This window comes from Cheilinus undulatus, linkage group 23, assembly GCF_018320785.1.
Source record: "Cheilinus undulatus linkage group 23, ASM1832078v1, whole genome shotgun sequence".
In the NCBI taxonomy this organism is placed as follows: Eukaryota; Metazoa; Chordata; class Actinopteri; order Labriformes; family Labridae; genus Cheilinus; species Cheilinus undulatus.
Window position 1 is genome coordinate 11,266,813 of NC_054887.1, and position 20,582 is coordinate 11,287,394.

At 41.0% G+C, this 20,582-nt stretch overlaps 1 protein-coding gene across 3 annotated transcripts in view; it reads left to right on the forward strand.

The window, feature by feature from the left end:
- Positions 1-20,582, forward strand: part of kcnc2 (potassium voltage-gated channel, Shaw-related subfamily, member 2) — a 161,246-nt gene that overhangs the window by 112,664 nt on the left and 28,000 nt on the right. For all 3 annotated transcript variants that reach the window (XM_041780286.1, XM_041780287.1, XM_041780285.1), the window contains exon 2: positions 15,725-16,658. In XM_041780286.1, the coding sequence (XP_041636220.1) occupies positions 15,725-16,658 (934 nt within the window). The remainder of the gene's footprint in view (positions 1-15,724; positions 16,659-20,582) is intronic.

Sequence of the window (20,582 nt, forward strand, 5' to 3'; positions counted from 1 at the left end):
CAAAACTCACAAACAATCAGCCGAGGACTGTGTTTGACTTTTGTTTACAAGTCTCAGCTCACTGGTTACCAGGCAACACGGAGGAAGAGAGAGACAGAGAGAGAGATGGTCCTGTCATTAAGTAGATGATCATCGTCGCTCCCTGGTGTGTTGTCAGCACCGTGGGTTGGTGGTGATGTGGAGGATTCGGAGGAGGGCGGGGGGTTCTTTGAAGAGACACAACACAGTGAGTGACAGACACAGAGCGACAGACGGAGGGAGATCTGCAGCCGGGGGTCTCTGCTTCCAGCTGGAGCTGAGCTGTGTTTCAGTGGGAGAGAGACACACAAGCAGAGGCAGGCTCAGGCTGTGTGCGTGCTTCTCTCTGCACATGGACTCAGTGATAATGAGCTAATTCACTGCAAAATAAACTAAGCAGTGACTCTGACCTTTAGCAGCTTTATGAATCTCATCATTACAGTAAATAATGATACTGCTATTTTCTCTCCTCCTTAAAAATAACCTTAGCTTGGTTTGATTTCCATAAATTTCACACCAGCTGCAGAGGATGCTGTGATGTCTTACATTAAGAATACATAATCTGGCACCACTTTGTGATCACTTTAAGTCTCAGACTGTTTTCATTTACACCAACAAAAGAAATGTTCTTATTATGTGCCAATAAAAAGTATTCACACCCTTGGATGTTTTACCCTTTTGTTGTTACCGTGGTCAAATAATTTGGCTTTTTTGACAAACAAATTCCAAAAGATCTTTTCATGTCAAAGTGAAAACAAAGTAAAGTTAATTAAATATAAATATGCAATGTAAAATAAGTAACCGCATAAACATTCACCCCTTCAAGTCAGAATTTAGTAGATGCACCTTAGGCTGCAATCACAACCCTGAGTCTGTGTGGGTTGGTCTCAATCAGTCTTGCACATCTGGACACTCCATTCTTATTTGCAAAACTCCTCAAGCGCTGGCAGATTTCACAGGGATCAGGTGTTAACAACCCTTTTCAAGTCCAGCCACAATTTCTCCCTTGGATTGAGGTCTGAGCTTTGACTCGGCCACTCCAGAACATTCACCTTGTTTTCCTTAAACCTTGGAAACCCAAGCCAGTTTTGCTATTTTTTTTTTTTTTTTTTTAGTCTACCAGTATTTTGTACTGAAAAATGTCTCTAAAATCTCAACTCTTTTAAGCACAATTAAGTTGTACACATCTATTTTTTCAGGGCAACTTTGACTATTAAAATATGTGTGCCTCAAGGATGTCAGATGGATGTATTAAAAGTTATATGACTAGAGAGGCTAAGTAAAAGAACACGGTGTAAATTTAATCTCTTGGATTTCTGTACAAATCACACCCAAGACCATGCTGCATTTAGCTTCTACAGGCCTTGTCTATCAGGAGAAAAACAAACAACTAGCTAACAAACACCCAACAGAAACTATCACTATCAAACAGCTCTGTAAAAACAACTCATATTTTGCATGCATGTGGTATTCCAGTGTTTAAAATGTGCATGAATCCCATTTTAGGAGTGCAAACATCCTCTTTTCATTATTTTGGATATAAAGGACTATTTTTTCTCACTTACCCAAACTAGCAGATGACTATCTTGACTCTTGTTGATCTGTGGCTTACCCCTGAGGCAAAAAAAAAACCCATGATAAATATTCATATTACCATGGATCTAGTAATGTGGATTTGAAGTGTCAAAACTCTGCATTTTGCACCTGAATTAAGAATATTATGGATAGCTATATACAGCAGGCGCCTTTACTTCATAGAAATCTGTCATACAGATCCTGAGATATTGTAATTCATGTGTGTGCTACTGCTTGGAATCATCACAATCCAGCAGTGTTGAGCAGGTTAGACCATTTAGCTTTCTCTGTATGCCTCAGGTCATTGTCTTACTAGAAAAAACATTTTCTCCCAAGCTGTAGTTCTCTTGCAGACTGAATAAGATTGTCCTTTAGGATTTTCCTATATTTTGTCATGTTCCTTTTACCCTCTACCTTTACAAGCCTTCCAGGGCTGGCTGCCAAGAAGCATCCCCACAGCATGATGCTGCCACCTCCGTGCTTCATAGTAGGGATGGTGTCCACCAAACGTAGCATTGTCACTGATGGCCAAAAGAGTCCCTCCCATCTCATAAGTCATAGGTGTCTTGGTGGCCTCTCTCACTCTCCTTCTTACACGGTCACTCAGTTTGTGAGGATGGCCCGATGTAGGCAGATTTACACATGTGCCATATTCCTTCCATTTCTTGATGATAGATTTAACTGAACTCCAGGGGATGTTCAGTGCCTTGGAATTCTTTTCGTAACCATCACCTGACTTGTGCTTTTCAATAACCTTTTATCTGGTTTGCTTGGAGTGTTCTTTTGTCTTTGTGGTGTAATGGCAGCAAGGAATACAGGTTAACCAGTGACTGGACATTACAAACACAGGTGTCTTTATACCACAATCACTTGAGGCAAATTCTCTGCACTCAGGTGGTCCTCATTTCAATAACTGTGAGATAACTACCACTAATTGGCTGGACCTCTGTTGAATTAGGTTAGTCACTCTAAAAGGGCTTTTGTCAAAAAGGGGTGTAGATTTTTTATCGGCGCTGTCGTATGTGGTGATAGTTTGAATTATAATGAGGTGTTAATAGACATGTTATGCCTGAGCAGCAGCCTCACACCAGCCAACCAACCCAGATTTGTGACTTTAATCTGTAAAGTAAACATTTCTAGGGCATTTAGACATTATTGATAAACAGCTTATTTGCTATGAATGCAAGCTCAGAGGTACTACTATGAACGTCAATGCCTTGGTTTAGAAGTTTAAGTCTTTTCTGAATGATAATGGCTGCAGTCGTGAGGACGTGCAGTGGAATGCGTCCGCAGACTTCGTGTGTACACAGTGGAAAAGCCCTAAATCCAAATGAAATAATAACCAGACAATCATGCAGAAACAGAAGGCAAACCACATACGAGCTGAAACCCCCAAACCCCACAGGTTTAATTAGACATGTGAGAGAGAGAGGCTCTGTTAACACCTCCGGGGTCTCCTCAGCTCGATGATGTCACGGCGGCTTACAGAGGAGCAGAGCAGTAGTGGATGGTGGTCTCAGGCCAGGACTGGAGCATGGAGCCTCCACTCTTAGCGTCAAACAGATGGTGGCCGTCCCGAGGAGGCTGAGGCAGGCAGCACTCTGATTGGCTGAGACAGCAGGAGGGTTTCTGAAACAGAGCCTGAGCAGAGTGGTGGGCTGCGTGGTTGTGTATGTGTGAGTGGGGGGGGATGTTTCAGTGGGAGGATGCCAAGGTTTGCCCATCCAACGTGTTGCTGTGCCAACAGATGAAGAGATGCATGGAAAAATATGTGACCCTGGAGGGTCGAGCTGTTTTTAGCTTTCTGAGTGAACACAGGAGCAACAGGATTTACCACTAAATAGTTTAAACTGAATTAGACGATTCTAGCAGCAAATGTATGTTAAACCTACAGTCCAGAAAAAGTTAGGGCACTATGTAATATGTAAGTAAAACAAAATACACTTATTTACAAATATAAAAGCAATTTTTACCAGTAACACATCTCAAAAAAGTAGGGACAGGGCTGTGTTTACTATTGTGTAACATCCCCTCGTCTTTTAACAACAGTCTGTTAACATTTGGGAAGTGAGGAGACTGCAACCAGGCCAGTTCAGCGCCTGGTCTTTCCTATTGTGAAGCCATGCTGTTGTGAAGGCCTTCCCTAAAAGAGATGTTGACTAGATGGGAGCATATGTTGCTCCAAAACCTCCATCTACTTTTCAGCATTGATAGTGCCTTTCCAGATGTTTAAGCTGCCCTCTTAAACATTAACATCAATTTTACTCAGAAACACTGAGTTGAACTATCTCAGTATTTTTGTCACCTATTATAAACACTTATAATAAACAAGTTTCTTAAACTCCTTGACCATAAAAGCTAAAGAAGTCGCTGTACTTGAGTTTACCTGTTTTAAACAATTGAAGTATTTATTAAATTCATTAAACCCTTTTGCACCATGAGTGAAGTTACCAAGTTAAACAGGTCCTGCTAATGGGGGGTGGTGTTGATGAGTGGATGGCATGGCAAACTTAATGAGACATCAGCTGCTGGTTCAGTGGATAACCAACATAGTGATGGGAATTTTAGCTCTTTTTAGTGATCTGGATCATTTGGCTCAGCTCAGCAAGAAGAGCCGGGTCTTTCGCTTTCTAAACGGCCCTTCATTTGGGTACCTGTTTGACTTTATTTGACCTGCCAAATTTAACAATTTCATTACATATGATTGATATTTGTGCTGGGATTTTACTAATTTATTTGAATAATGAAGATATCATATATTTATTTTTCAAAGTATACTGTCTCACATAAACACTTCGCAGGTTAGATGAACTCTGCTCACTGGCTGGGCTGTATGACTCACCTGATATAAAACATTAACGTTGCACCATCAAGCATGAGCCCTTAATGACTGTGTGACTGTGGTAGAGTCGTGTGGAGAGAAAGATCATCCCTACTAATCAACACAGAGACACACAACATATATAAAAATAGTAATTGCAATAACGGTACAAAATGGCTCTCAAACAGGATCCAGATCTTATCTGTCATGTATCAGAGCTGGCTCTGTGAACTGGCTCGTTCATGAACGACCCATAAATACGCTAACAGCCAATGATGCATATGGTTGCTTAAGTTAGCCTACCTTGGGTGGAATGGTAACTTAAAATGTCTTAGAAAAATAGCACTTTTTCAGTGAGTACAACTTCTGTATTATAAGAAGTTATCATGAATTACAAAGCACTAAAAACAGTGGCATTAGACATTAATTTAAGCACTGCAAACTCGTATTAACATTTGAATCTTAGTTTTGAATGCTTAAAAAAATATTTAAAACAAGAAAAGCACACTTAAAATGATCAACTTGCATTAGTTTTTATTATTCAGAAATATCAAGTTGGAGTATTTGCAGCAAATTTAAAAAAAATATTTGAACTCATAAAAAGTAAGGTTTAATTTATTGGTTATTTCTGAGGCAATGAGTTGACACATTTTCTTTTCAAGTAACTTATTTTGTTTTACAGTAGGCACTAATGCAACCCCATGCCATCAGAGATGCAGGCTTTTGAACTGTGCACTGATAACAAGCTGGATGTTCCCTCCTCTTTAGTCCACAGGACACAATGCTTTCCAAAAAAGAATGTCAAATCTGTATTCACGTGACCACAGAACAGTTTTCCATTTTGCATCAGTCCATTATAAATTAGCTTTGGCCCAGAGAAGACTGCTGCAGTTTTGGATTGTGTTCATATTTGGCTTGTTCTTTGCATGATACAGCTTTAACTTGCATTTGTGGAAACACATGATGACAGACAAGGATTTCTGTAAGTGTTCTTGAGCCCATGTAGTGATTTCCAGTACAGAATAATGGCTTTCGTTAATGCAGAGATCACAAGTGTCCACTTTCAACCTTTGCTGTTGCCCCTTGTGCACAGAGATTGCTTCAGATTCTCTGAATCTTTTGATGATATTATGGACTGTCGATGGTGGGATATTCAAATTTATACTGAGGAGCAAGTTTCGATTGATGACCCATTTTTTTGCAGACTTGTGAACCCCTGCGCATCCTTACTTCTGAGAGACTCTGCCTCTCTTAAATGCTTCTTTTAAATTCCAGTCATGTTGCCGACCTGTTGCCAATTAACCTAACTAGTTGCTTTTTTATTAGTATTACTTACTTTTCCAGCCTTTTGTTGCCCTGTCCTTACTTTTTTAAGATGTGTTGCTACCGTGAAATTGATAATGAGGTTATAATTTTTCATGATATGACAAAATGTCTGAGTTTCATTATCTGATATGTCATTAATGTTTAATTGAGCATAAAATGCTGGCCATCAGAGAAAGTGCAAGGTTGAGGGACTTCTGCATGGATTCCACTTTAAAAAAACCAACATCCATTTCTTATAAATACACTTCATGATTAGTTTATAATCTAAAAAACCCCACAAGTACAGTCGGATTCATGATCTGATTAATGAAGAGTCAGATAGGCAGCCAGGCTGTTTGGATTTCCCCCAGCGTATGACAGCAGAGGCCCAGTAAAGGGCATCACAGTCAACGTCAGGAGAACCAGCCAAGGTTCATTTGAGTTACTTTTAATTTCATCGCTCACTGACGATGGGACTTTTAATCCTCTGCAGACCACTAAGTTTTCCCCTCTCCATTAGTGTCCTAATGTGACCACGCTAATGTATCAGTTACTGCTTAAAACCTGAGGCTGCTGAGCTCCGATGTCAGCGTCCCGGCCCGTCAGCTCTGAAAGTTGCGGGCTGAGCAGCAGATGTAATCCGTCGAGGAACGTAGGATCTAGTTTGATGTGGCATGTCTCTTCTCCTCTGCTGGATGTTGTCAGGCAGAGTTCCAGGGCGTGGCGAGGGATCTGATGAAAAATGATGTGATGACGAGGGAATCCTCCCCGCTCACATCCCATCCAAGCCAGAGAGCTGCTGTCTGAATCTGTTAAGTCCTAATAAATGACTCTATTTCTACAAAGATGTACACAGCCTCTTTCATTTTTTCCCCCATCATTAAGATTCAATTGCTGCCTAAATCTACTTTACATGTCCCAGTTATTTTGAAATGTGGGTCGTTTGCGCTCATTCTGCCCAGTTTCTCCTCGCTAACAACCACAAAAACAGCATGAGAGGCAGTAAAGTGTGTACGGAAACATGGTTATGATTGATTCTCTCCTGGAGGACACTTCCTGTGGGTGTCGAGTGACAGATCTGAATCTGAGCTCGACGTGAAGCAGCACGGAGATGAAAACATTCAAACTAGGAGGCGCTGAATAACGCTGGAGGAAAAACAGACCAAAACAGCATGGAAGTGTAGCTCATATATCAAACTCTACAGTGCCTATAAAAAGTATTCACCCCCTTGGATGTTTTACCTGTTTATTGATTTTATAAATCAATCATGGTCAATCAAATTTAACTTTTTTGACATGAAAAATCCTCTTAAATGTCAAAGTCAAAACCACTTTCTACAATGTAATGTCAGCTAATAAAAACACATCTGGACATTGCAAACTGATGTGTTAATTTTCAAGAGATAAATAAAGATTATCAAGTTTAAAAAGTTGTTAATTTATTAAAATTTAGAATTTTTTTACTGTAAAAGTGATAAATCTAAACAAGAAACAAAACGAAAAAAATGAAGACTATGAAGTTGAAAATCTAACTATTGTTTTCAGTTTGGTTATTGGTATTATTTTTAAACTCTACACTGTTGTAAATTTACAATTTTAAAAACCTGAAATTTTCAAATTGTCAAAATTAAAGACTTTTTTAATTTGTAAATTTCAAGTATTTTCTTGTAAATTTCTGACATTTTAACTCTGAAAGTCTGAGATTGATTTCTTGTGAATATATGACTATATAGCCTGAAAAAATGTGATTTGTTTCCCTAAAAAAATGTGACTTTTTCCACAAAAGTAAAAAGATTGTCTTTATTAATATTATTTTTTTAATGTTATAGGCCGGCTCTAATACATTTTGGTTGTAATCATGTTTTCAGAAAAGTATACAGTACTGTGCAGAAGTTTTAGGCATGTTTGGGCAGAGGCGAGTATGCTCACCTGAGGACCCCATCAGGCGGGAAGGAGGATTGACACAGCCCAGGTCATTCTCTGGATGTCTTTGTTCATTACCAAGGGCATGGGAAAATAATCTGATGAAAACAAAACAAACACCACAGCTTTAGGGCGGAGTTATGGGTAGATGTGGCACTTAAACATAGCCTAGGGTACTGTTAGGGCGGGTCGGAGGGTTGCCACAACCCCCTGGTTGTCGTGTGTATGCTCTAAGCACCTGAAAACTGTTGGTGGTTTCTGGGCGTATTACCAGGGGTGCAAAGGTCCGGACAAAAAGGAAATGCTGTTAAGCTCAACCTTGGCTGCTGAGCAACACACGTACATGTCAAATGTTTCGACACTGACTCTGGCCGGCCTCCCTCCACTCTTCAGCCCGGGGTTTTGGAACATCAGGACCTGTGAAGAACCATTAGCACTCTGCATGCCTTAAACTTCTGCACAGTACTGTATATACATATTTTCAGCCGATCTGGTTCAGAACCACTGATCTATGTCATTAGACAGATGCATAGGAGAGGAAGGAGTCAATCAAAAATTGCAAAAAAACGCTGAACGTATGATTCTGCACAGTTTAGACAGGGTGAGAGATTGTGCTCACTTTCTTTTGTTAATTTAATAAATAATTGACTTATCAGGTAAAACATTGACAAAAATAAAAGATACTAAAGACAGATTGCTGTTAGAAATCATCTGAAAGCCCGGTTTCTCATACAGTCTCTAGCTGTGATTACATATATTGGAGGGCAGCATGCACACAGGCTCTCTCTGCACATGTTGAAAGTCAGGCATGAAGGTCGCTGGCTTGACCTCTGCGGCAGCCTCAAACATAATCAGCGCTACCAGCGAGCAAAAACCGGTAAAGCTCAAAGCCTTAAATGTGTTGAGGAAGATGGGTAAAAATCAGTCGAGTCATGAGGCTAAATTTGATCTGTATTGTTCAGAGATGCTCCACACTGCTTTCACAGAGCGATCCCTACAAACACAGGACTTATTTAGCATGCAGAGAGTGTGTGCTGGAAATCAGGATGTCGAGAAGCGTGTGCCTGTTGCAATCACATGGTAGAGTAGCGCCTTTGCATTTTTAATGTCCATCATAAATAACCTTGTGAGGCTGCGTGTGTCTCCAGATAGGGGTATTAACGTGTGCACCTGCATGTTTGTGTAGTGAGTATCAATGCGTGTTTGGTGTCTCAGTTAATGTGACATGATTCAGCTGTAACAGACCCGCGTGCACCGGGGAGATGATATATCCTCACTCCGCAGACGTGGACGCAACAAATTACAGCGCAGCATGAGACGGCAGTTGTCATTAGGTGGCACAGCATCAGTGCAGCCTGAGGAAACAAGTCAAGTAGTCGAGCCAGTGTCATGAAGAGAGGGAGAGGAGGTAAACAGAAGGGTACTATGGACAGAAGGTTAAAAAAAATAGCAGTAATAGGAGGGAAACTGTTGGATTAGATTCATGTTGGAAAGCAAACTCCATTTGGTTGTGTAGTGGAGTTACTGCCAGTGGTGTAAAATGCACGTCTTTGGTTAATTAGTTGATATATGGTGCTTTAATTTTTATTTATGGTTGTATCCAGTGAAAACTTGCTGCTGTTAAACAGAGAAGGATTATTTTACAGAGCTCCATTTTTTCTACATCCTAGACCCAGTATTTAGTAGATGCCCCTTTGGCTGCAATCACAGCACTAAGTCTGTGTGGATAGGTCTCAATCAGGCTTGCACATCTGGACACTGTAATTTTACTCCATTCTTCTTTGCAAGACTGCTCAAACTCTGTCAGGCTTGATTGGGCGTGAATAGCCCTCTTCAAGTCTCTATTGGATTGAAATCTGGGCTATGACTCAGCTACTCCAGAACATTCACCTTGTTGTCTTTAAAAAAAATTCTGTGCAGCTTTCTGTGTATTAGTCATTGTCTCACTGTCGCATTCATTTTACCCTCTACCTTTACAAGCCTTCCAGGGCCGGCTGCCAAGAAGCATCCCCACAATGTGATGCTGCCACCACCTTGCTGCACAGCGGGGATAGTGCAGTTGTTGTCTGCAGAGTCTCTCCCATCTCAGCTGCTGAAGCTTGTGACTCCTTAAGAGTAATCCCAGGTGTCTTGGTGGCATCTTTCACTAGTCTCCTTCGTGCATGGTGACTCAGTTTGTGAGGATGGCCTGATCAGGCAGATTTACACATGTGCCATATTCTTTCCATTTCTCAATGATGGATTTAACTGAACACCAGAGATGTTCAGAGCTGTGGAAATGTTTTGTTTACATCCCCTGACCTTCTCTCTCAGTTGTGGACTGTTCTTTCATCCTTATGGTGGAATGGTAGCGAGGAATTCTGGACCTTCCAGACACAAGTGTCTTTATACTAAAATCATTTGAGATGCAGTGCAGCAGCAATCATGACAATATGTTATTGTGTCCCTGCATTACTTTGAAATTTTACACATTCAATCTAATCCTGGACTTATTTCAGTCATATCTTGCCATCAAAGTTGTCTTTAGATAATGCTAAAAACATTATCTTGTTGTGTTGTCTCGTCTCATCTTCTCATCTCATTATATTTTTCTTGTCTTGTTCCTCATCTTATTCTATCTCGTCATGTCTCATCCTGTCTACTTGTGTTGTCTCGTCTTGTATCATCTCTTCTTGTTGCCTCGTGGTCTAATCTCATCTGGTCTCATCTCTTCTTGTGTTTCTTATCTCCTCTCAACTTTTCTAATGTGTTGTCTTTTCTCTTCTCATCTCCTCTTGTCTTTTATCTCTTCAATCTCTTCATGTTGTCTCGTCTCTGGTCATGCTGTGTGTCGACTCATTGTCTGCTCTCGTCCCATTGGCTTACCTCATCCTGTTTTTTGTCTCATCTCTTCTTGTGTTTCACAAAGTCTCATCTCATCTAGTTTTGTCTCGTTAGTTGTCCTATCTTGTCTCATCCCCTCCAGTTGTGTTTCACCATCTTGTTTCCTCATCTCAGCTTTTGTATTGTCTCCTCGCATCTCCCCTTGTTGTCTAATTTTATCTTTCAGTCATGTCTTTTCTCGTCCTCTTGTCTCCCCAGTTCATCTTCTCATCCTCTCATCTAATCTGGCCAGATCTAGTCATCTTGTTGTCTTCTCGTCTGGTTGCATTGTGTGTCAACTCATTGTCTCTTCTAGTCCCATTGTCTTATCTTGTCTTGCATTTCGTCTCATCTCATCTTGTTTTGTCTCTTTGTTGTTCAGTCTCGTCTTGTCTCATTTCCTTCAAACTTGTTTTGTCATCTTGTCTCATCTCATCTTTTGTCTCCTCTTATCATCTTGTCTGGTCTTGTAGTCTCATTTTGCCTTGGCTTGTTCTCACCTTTCGTCTCGTTTCATTTCGTCTCGGTCATCATCTCAATTTATTTTTGTGCCTTTTACCTTTATTTGACAGGACAGTTGCAGCAACACAAAAAATAGGGGGAGAGAGTGTGGGGGGAAGACATGCACTTGGAATCAATCCTGCAACCAGTACGCTAAGGAATATAGCCTCTGTTTTACCCACTGAGCTCATTTTTGTTGCCCTCACCCTTCATATAATCCAGATGTTGTTTGTGTACCCTTGTCTTGAATGTGTACATTCAAGACAGGGGTACACACCCTCAAATGGTGGGGCAAAACCAGCCCAGAACCGGGCCTTAAATCCTGTAGTTTGGAGCCAGCATCAGAGGGAGATTTACAGGGCATTTAAGCTATGTGTATAAAGAGAGTGCATGTTAACTGCAGCTGAGTGAGAGCACTCACAGTTCAGGAGCAGGGCGACCCAAATAGTGGCAGTGATATATTTTCAGTGCGTGAGTCATACAATCTGAAAACAAGGCAAGGTGTGAAACGACTTCTTCGGAGCTCAGTAGGCAGAGCGCACCAGTGGATGGATTGTGGGAGGAAGGTGGAGAAAGAGCATAGTAGGCTGCGTGTGTGGAAATCTGCTCCGTCTCGGAGAAAGCCGTGGATGTTTGCAAATTCTGCCCGAGTTTCTTCCAGGGCAGCGGAAAAGCTGGATGTGAGCTGTGCTTCTGACAGGTGGCTCGATGAACAGTTTGCAAAGAGAGGACCAAAACAAAACAAGATGTGTTTAGCAAAAGAAAAACTAAATAAAATCTGTTTGTGAGTCATCAGCAATTACGGTTTGTAGAATCAACTGCAGAGTGTAAACATGGTATCATGGTGCCAACAAAAGATAGTCACTTAATGTGTCTACTTTGATATTCCTTGACGTCATCTTCCCTATTCCCTCTCTGTATATCCTTATAAATTCCTTATATCCATGCATTCCTTTACACAGGCCATAAATATGAATGAAGGGGCTACCAAACAGCACCCTAGAGGACTATTTAGGCGCCTCTGTCTATTTCTCACTCTGCCTCTGGACACCAAGATGACGAGTGAGAAAGACTGCTTTCATTCAGAGCCAATTTAACTCCGTGACAGCCATGTTGTGTTCTATACTGAGACACAAAAATAGATAAAAGACGGTGCTGGAGATGACAGAATGGTGCTAGCAATGTGTCCTGCAAAAGTGCAGCATCAGTTTTATTTAAAGTCTCAGTGAACTTTTACAGTTGCCAGAGGCTTTTATGAAGGCGGGGTGGAATCAATCACTAAGTTTGGTCTGCTCAAAATTCTGACAAAACACTCTCAAATGTAATCTTAAGACCAGAGATAGAAAACCACAATTCCCCAAAAAATTGGGACACTGTGTAAAATGTAAATAAAAACAGAATACAGTGATTTGCAAATCTAATATATCTATATCTGTCATGAAGCCATGGTGCTGTGGTGGATATGGTCTAGCATTGTCTGGCTGAAATATGCAAGGCCTTTCCTGAGAGAGACGTCTGGATGGGAGCATATGTTCCCCTTAAACCTTTGTAAACTTTACAACATTGATAGTGCCTTTCCAGATGCATAAGTTGCCCATGATAAATACACTAATGCAACCCCATACCATCAGAGATTTGCAAATCATTGCATTCTGTTTATATTTACACTTTACACAGCGCTCCAACTTTTTAGGGATTGGGGCATAAAGCTAAGTGTTCATACAGGACATGGAGGCCAAGCTGCAATCAGCTGACTGCCAGGTGATAGTCAGCTTGACCCCCCTTCTGACAAAAGTCAGCATTGAGCTGATTATGGACTGTTCTAAAGATTATCTGGCAGGATTTTCCTGTGGTGAGTTAAGAGTGATTTTACCCTCTGTGATCTGCTCCCAAGGTGATCAGTGGTGCTCCAATTGGAGACTGTAAATAGTAAATATGTTCAATATTTATGATCGGAAATCCTCTTGTGTGGAGGAATACTGAGGACAGCCAAGCAGGCATGAGCAGGATAGCTAAGTATGAATTTAAACAATAGCTAACCAGGAGGAAGCACAACAAACACAGCCATGGTAGAGCATAAAGTTAAATGGATGTCAAAATGGCAGAGCGACTCCTTGATTTGTGGCAGGAACATTAGTGTTTATGCAACATGTCCAGTGAAACATATCAAAGTCCAACTTACAAGAAGAGGAGCTGGAGCAGAAACTGCTATGGCAGTGGATGTAGCAGGTAGCTAACAGCTAGTCACATTTAAGTTTTCTTCCAAAGTCATGCACGAGATTTCAAGTTCTGAGAGTGTATGCTGTAGTTGTATGTGAATCAGTCTATTACTGTGTGGTGTGCTGTGTTTTTCATCTTGTTGCACACTGTAAAAATCAAACTGTAAAATCTGACGTCATGTGTGGAGTCTCTCCCATTTAAATGATTGGTTTACATTTAAAAAATCTTTCATTGTGTGCCAGGCTTCAGTCTCTTAACAGGGCAGTCCATTTAAATATGACTTACTTGCTGCATCAGTGCTCAAATTTCCCTCCCCCTATCCTCCCCCCTCTGGCCTAAAGTTTTTGATACACCTTCATATTCACCTTCATGCTGTTAGGAAGTGGATGGCTGCCAGACTTAATGTAATTGTTTTAGACATTCAATGACTTTAGAACAGCGCACCTTCTATTCAATGGAGGGGTGTTTCAGAACTGTACTTGGGAGGAAGCCAGTGTATGCTGCTTGACTAAGGCCTACAACACACAACAAGATTTTTAAAACCATGGGCGACCACAGATATGAGAACAGGTTCAAAAGATTTTTCATCTTTAATCCTCTGAACTCACACACTAGACAACTGAGCCAGACTGTCAGATCACTGGAGACCACACACCTGCCGATGTGCCAGTGACCTCGGTGATCACGTGACTTCAGAAAAAAAAACAAAAATCAAAGGATGTCTGTTGATATTCTCTTGCTGTCCCTTCACAACAGGCTGCCCTGGCATGTGTTACAGGTGAAGCAAAATCATAAAACATGGGAAAGACTCAGGATGAAATCCAGGCTGGAATTAAGTAAAAGCTGTGTTTATGGTTGTGAGCCGTGAAATTACGTATGATCTGGCTGTGACGCTACCCAGTCCGTTCGGTCTTATTGGTTGTTGGGTACTTCGTCAGAGGCACTATGACCTAAAATTGTAAATATCAAATGTGTTTATGAGGATTAAGGATTTTAGAGGCTATGACGCAATTTGGAGCAGTAAAACAATCGTGTTGACACCGCACATATGAGAATTATTCAGGCAAACAGTCATTTTTCGACGAAGCTCCTCTCGGGATATGCCCCCACGATCTTGCCCCAAATCGGGCTTGAAATCCTGTAGTGTGTGGCCGGCCTAACACAGGAAACAAACTTTAAGGAGAGCCAAGCATAATGCCATCGCATCAATGGTTCAACAATGACACGAGTGTTCCTAAATGTATTGCTGTTAACTGTGAGTATACACAAGGTTGCCACTAAGGGGATAAATCAGCTGTTTCATCATGAAAAGATTCGATACAGTACGACACGATGCAATACAATTCAACGACATGCAATATAACATGATACAATATGATACAATTCAATGCAATCCGACATGTATGATACAATACCATACGGTATGATACAATATGATAGGATACAATATGATACAGTATGATATGATACAGTAGGATGTGATATGATACAGCTTAATACAGTATGGATCAACAGTCTGTAATACAATCTGATCACACAACAGTTTCCCACTTTATTCATAAACTTGTATTTGTGGATGGTTAACTGTGTTGACATTTCAGAATTTGGTTGTCTTTGGATATTTGATCAACCATTCAATGTATCAGTTCACACTGATGATAACCCTACTTTTTTGTGAAAGGTTTACAGGTTAGTAGCCTGGCTGATAATCAGGGCCGACACTATTCTTTTACCTCCACTTGGCTGTAGTTTCTTTATCAAATGTTGACGTAGCTTGTAATTTTGTGCTCTATGCAAACTTGTAATTCTTGTGTCAGACTTTCAGTGTGAATGAAGTTTTTCAAAAAGGCTCTGAATCTTTTTCCCATCCTTAGTTTTTATCCTGGTATGAGTTACAATTGCTTCATTTCAAGGATAAACATGCCAAAAAAGGTTGGGAACATTTCAAGTCCTACAAGTCATTCCTACATTTGTGTTTTATGGTATTTACAATAACCCAGGGTAAATGGAAAAGCATCCCAGCATTACCTAAAACAAAATGGTTTTCCTGACCACTCCATATGCAACTCTAGACAATGAAAGATTTGCATGAATGATACATACAGCATAAAAACCACCCTTCACCACTCTCCGTGGTTGGTTAAACTGTTTCCCTCTGCTGCACTGCATAATGTCAGACATACCCGCAGCAGTAAATTAAATCTGACTGCATCTACATTCCTGTGCTACATTCACAACTGGAGCACAGGGGAAGTGTTTGTTTATTTGTTGTTCTTGTTAATAGATTGCTCCTCTCTCTGGAGTCCGTTCAAATTGATGCGAGTTAATTAAACTTGTCTGAGTTCATTCTCCTCCTCCAGAGTAAATGAACTGATTGATCCTGGTGAGCATGTTTCCCAGGCCACTGTAGTGCATGTTAAGGTTCAAGCTATGAAAAAGATGCTGTGGTAGACATGTAGAATGAATTCTAACCTTTCTTTGTCTTTCCCTCTCTTGTAGTTTATTGCCTTTGTATCATTGTTCTTCATCCTGGTCTCCATCACCACCTTCTGCCTGGAGACTCATGAGGCTTTCAACACCATCATCAACAAGACTGAGCTGGTACGGAACAGCAGCATACCGGACTCAGGCCCGCAGTACGAGATCGAGACTGACCCTGCGCTCACCTACGTGGAGGGCGTTTGTGTTTTCTGGTTCACCATCGAGTTCCTGGTGCGTGTGACCTTCTGCCCGGTCAAGTTGGAGTTTTTTAAGAGCGTTCTCAACATCATCGACTTCGTGGCCATCCTGCCTTTCTACTTGGAGGTAGGGCTGAGCGGCCTTTCTTCAAAGGCCGCCAAGGATGTGTTGGGTTTCCTCAGGGTGGTGCGCTTTGTTCGTATCCTGCGTATCTTTAAGCTAACACGTCATTTTGTGGGCCTAAGGGTGCTTGGCCACACATTACGTGCTAGCACCAATGAATTCCTGCTGCTCATCATTTTCCTGGCGTTGGGAGTGTTAATTTTTGCCACCATGATCTACTACGCTGAACGGATCGGTGCTAGGCCAAATGACCCCACTGCAAGCGACCATACCAAGTTTAAAAACATCCCCATTGGCTTCTGGTGGGCTGTAGTAACCATGACCACACTGGGCTATGGCGACATGTATCCAGAGACCTGGTCAGGCATGGTTGTGGGTGCATTGTGCGCCTTGGCAGGCGTGCTGACGATAGCCATGCCCGTGCCTGTTATTGTCAATAACTTTGGGATGTACTACTCTCTGGCTATGGCCAAGCAGAAGCTGCCTAAGAAGAGGAAGAAACACATCCCTCAGGTGGTGCAGGGAGGCTCGCCCACCTACTGCAAAGCTGATCTCAACACCACCTGCAACAGCACTCAAGGGGACCTATGCCACGTCAAAGGGACCAGGGTACTAGAACGCAACTGCTCAGGTAAGACCGTATAGTCCAATCAAAGCAGTACGGTAGCAACCACACCACACCTGTTAAAGATCAGCCATTTTTTCTTGAATTAGTTGTACTGAAGATGTAGAAGAAGTCTACGCTCCACTGTGAGTATGAGCTCTGACATAGATCCAAAATTTATTTTCAACTGAGCAACAGAGGAAGGAAGGGGCTTCCTTCTTACCTGCAATTTCCACATACAGCATCTGCACCGTGATGCATCAATGAATCATACTGTGGAGCAAATCCCTCCCTCTCTAGTCAACCAGAGCAGTTCCACTGCCCGCGCTTCAGTTTGGCACTGGCGCGACGCCGATCGCCATTGCTGCGTTTCGCTGGCGATACACTGCAGGTCAATTTTCAGTGCTGGCCGCTACCAAACTGCACCAATTCCCATCAATTAAAAAACTCCAAACAGGAAGTCACAAGCGTAGATTATCTGCCTCCTTCAAAATACAACACAATGCACTGTCTTCCGATCTTAAATCATCACTATATCAACATTACATTTCATCCTGCAGTAAGAGTTAAGGGTTACTGGGAGATCAGTGGGTCACAGAGCTACAACGGCGCCGTTGACGAGGAAAAGTTCAATTTTGAGGACATTTAGACAAAGAATTTTACATTAAACCACAGATCCTCTAAGCAAACAGGAACCTTTTAACTTCCTAATGTACTCACCCAGCGGTGGAAGCAATAATGTCATGGACTCATGCCAGAATGGATGATAAATTAACCCCAAAAGGTAAAATAGTCCGCTGTTGACATACTATTCCTGCTTGAATTACAGTTTTCCCATGATCTCTGCCCATTGATCAGGGTTGTGTGCCGCGTCGCATCACACTAGACACACTTCCAGCTTGCCTTTGGTCGGAGCAAAACTATGGCGCTGCAGAGCGCGGTGCAGACATTCTATGTGGAAATTGAGTGTCACAGGCAGAAACCTCCAGCAGAACCAGCCATCTGCTGCTACTATAGAGGGAGAAAGTGTGAAAGGGGGTAATAGTGAAGGTCTGTGGTCTATAATGGCCATGTAGAGTATTCTGTAAAACCCAAAAAGAAAAGTACACTTTAAAAAAATCATGCATTTTATTTTTCTTATTCGATGTCTTCTATTTATTCTATTATGCAGCTTAATTGTTTAATATTTTGTTTCCCCCTCAAACATGTTGTTGCTTTTATATAATTTTCCATTCCCTCTGATCAGCTGGCTGTGACAAGTGACAGCGTGGCATTTGATCCACAAAGATTTGACTTGGAAAGTGACTGTTTTTGTGAATTCCTTGTAGGGCTGAACGATTAGCAAAAATAATCTCATTGTGATGTTTTTTCCATCTGCATTTAACCTGTTCCAAAAACATTTTTGCAACTATAATGGAAATTTGATATTGCCTGTTTGTATTATATTTAGGATGTCTGTCAGTTTCATGTAGAAAAGAAACTGGTACAACTTACCGGTTTTTCTACTGTAGATATCAAAACTTTGAAGCTCAGTATGATCAACTTTGCCACTATTTTTATCAAATTGTGACAATTTTGTCAAATCCACCTCAAATTAATCAAATCAAGTCATCAGCTATAACTCCATTATTTAATTCACAAGTTTTTCTCACCTCCACTTTTATCATTCTTGTTACTTTCACCCTTCATAGTTCTTATTGTGTTGTGACATTGGTGAGAGTCCATGATTACAGGTAGAAAGCAGTGTCCATTTTGCAGCTTCCCAGCTGACACTTGTAATCTTCCCTACTCCCTCTGGAGACCCAGCAGCTCCTACACTGAAGCTCTTTTGCCTGCCAGCCCTCGTTTCTGAAAGCTTCAGTGACAAGATATGAAATGCAGAGTGTTAAGAGAAGGAGACGCTGGTGTGAAATAGCTCGTGCTGATAAGAATCCAGTCATGTGTAGAGATTGCTGTTTGGACTGTAGGTGGCTGTTTTTTCCCTCCAGGCCCATGTCAGTAATTCACTCTTACACATCTGATATTGATGGAAATTAGTGTGGACCTCCGTATACTGCCTGCCTTTGAATGGCGGGGCAGGCGCTCCTGAGGGTTGGTGTGCTCTCATCACAGTCTATTTGTTTATAAGGTCTCAGGATCTCATATTTAATAAGGATAGAATAATTCATGCTTGGACTGAATGCACAAACAGAATCAATCTGGTTGAGTCTCCTCTTTGATTTCCTTCGAGGTCATTTAAAATATACGGGCTGTGAGGTTATGCGTCCCCTAAATGTCCTTTAGATTGCCTCATGCATTATGTTTCAACGGGAACCATTCCATTACAGAAACTAGGGGTTCATTTCAATGTCAGCTGAAGGCCTACCAGTTGTAGTACATGGATTAAATTACTCTACATCTATATATATGACCTTAGATTTATAAAAAGCCTTTCAGTAACATAAAGAAAAAAGCTTTTTAGCTTTTGCACTCTCACTAAAATTCACCGGGCCTCTTGTCCAGTAACAGGGGTCATCGAAAGCCCCACAACACACTTACAAAGTCAAGGGGTATACAGTGTGTATAAGAAGTGTTCACCCCCTTTTTACTGATTTTAAAAATCAATCATAGTCAATATAATTTGGCTTTTTCAGACAGAAGAAAATACAAAACAAGAAACATATTTAAATTCAAGGTGAAAATAGATTCCTAAAAAGTAATGTGGATTAAATAAAAAAAATGTAATGTAAAATAAGTGACTGCATAAATTTAGACCTCCTTGAAGTCAGTATATACAGCACTGAGTCTGCGTGGACAGGTCTCAGTCAGGCTTACACATCTGTCATTTTACCTCATTTTTATTTGCAGAACTGCTCAAGCTTTGACTGTGAATTTCCTATGATTTGTAGCATTCATGTTGACCTCTACTTCATCGAGCTTTCGAGGGCCAGCTGCTGAGAAGCATCCCCACAGCATGATGCTGCCACCACTGTTCTTCAGAGTGGGGATGGTGCGTTTGCACCCACCTAACATAGCGTCTTGTCTGATGACCTGAAAGCACAATTTTGGTCTGAGCATATCAAATATTTTTCTTCCACTTGACCATGGAGTCTCCCACATACGTTTTGGCAAACTCCAACTGAGATTCAATTTGAGTTTTCTTCAACAGTAGCTTTCTGTTTGCCACTCTAACAAAAAGCTTTGGCCGGTGAAGAACCAAGGCAACAGTTATTGTATGCAGAGTCTCTACCATCTCAGCTGCTGAAGCTTGTAACTCCTTCAGAGTGGTTATAGGTGTCTTGGTGGCCTCTCACACTAGTCTCCTTCTTGCATGGTCACTCAGTTTGTGAGAACGGCCTGATCTAGGCAGATTTACATACGTGCCATATTCCTTCCATTTGATAATGGATTTAACTGAACTTTGGGGGATGTTTAGTGCCTTGGAATTTTCTGGTATCCAACCAGTGACTTATCTTCATTTCACTAATTGCAAGACTAGTCGCACCAATTGGAAGACCTCTGTTGAGTTAGGTCAGTCACTTTAAAGAGGGTAAATGTTTATACAGTCACCTATTTTACAATCTATATTTAATTGACATTACTTTGTAGAAAACTGTCTCCACTTTGACATTAAAGGTTTTGGGTAATTTTTTTCTAAAGAAAAAAAAGCCAAATTATTAATGTATAAAATCATTAATAGGGTAAACCACCAAAGGGGGTGAATATTTTTATAGGCACTGTAGATAATGGGTGGGTAATGGAGATTAGTACTGTTTCTCTGTAACTTAACTTTGTCTATGTATTTGCACATTTTTTTCTGATATTGGCTCCCAATAACCTCTATTTTTACTGTTGTATTGAAACAGGAATCCTATATTTATTATTTTTTACTAGTATGGTTTCAAAATGTACTGTTTGGCATTGTGGTAGTCCTGTTTCTGCTGGTAAACTGACAGTTATTTTAATAAATCA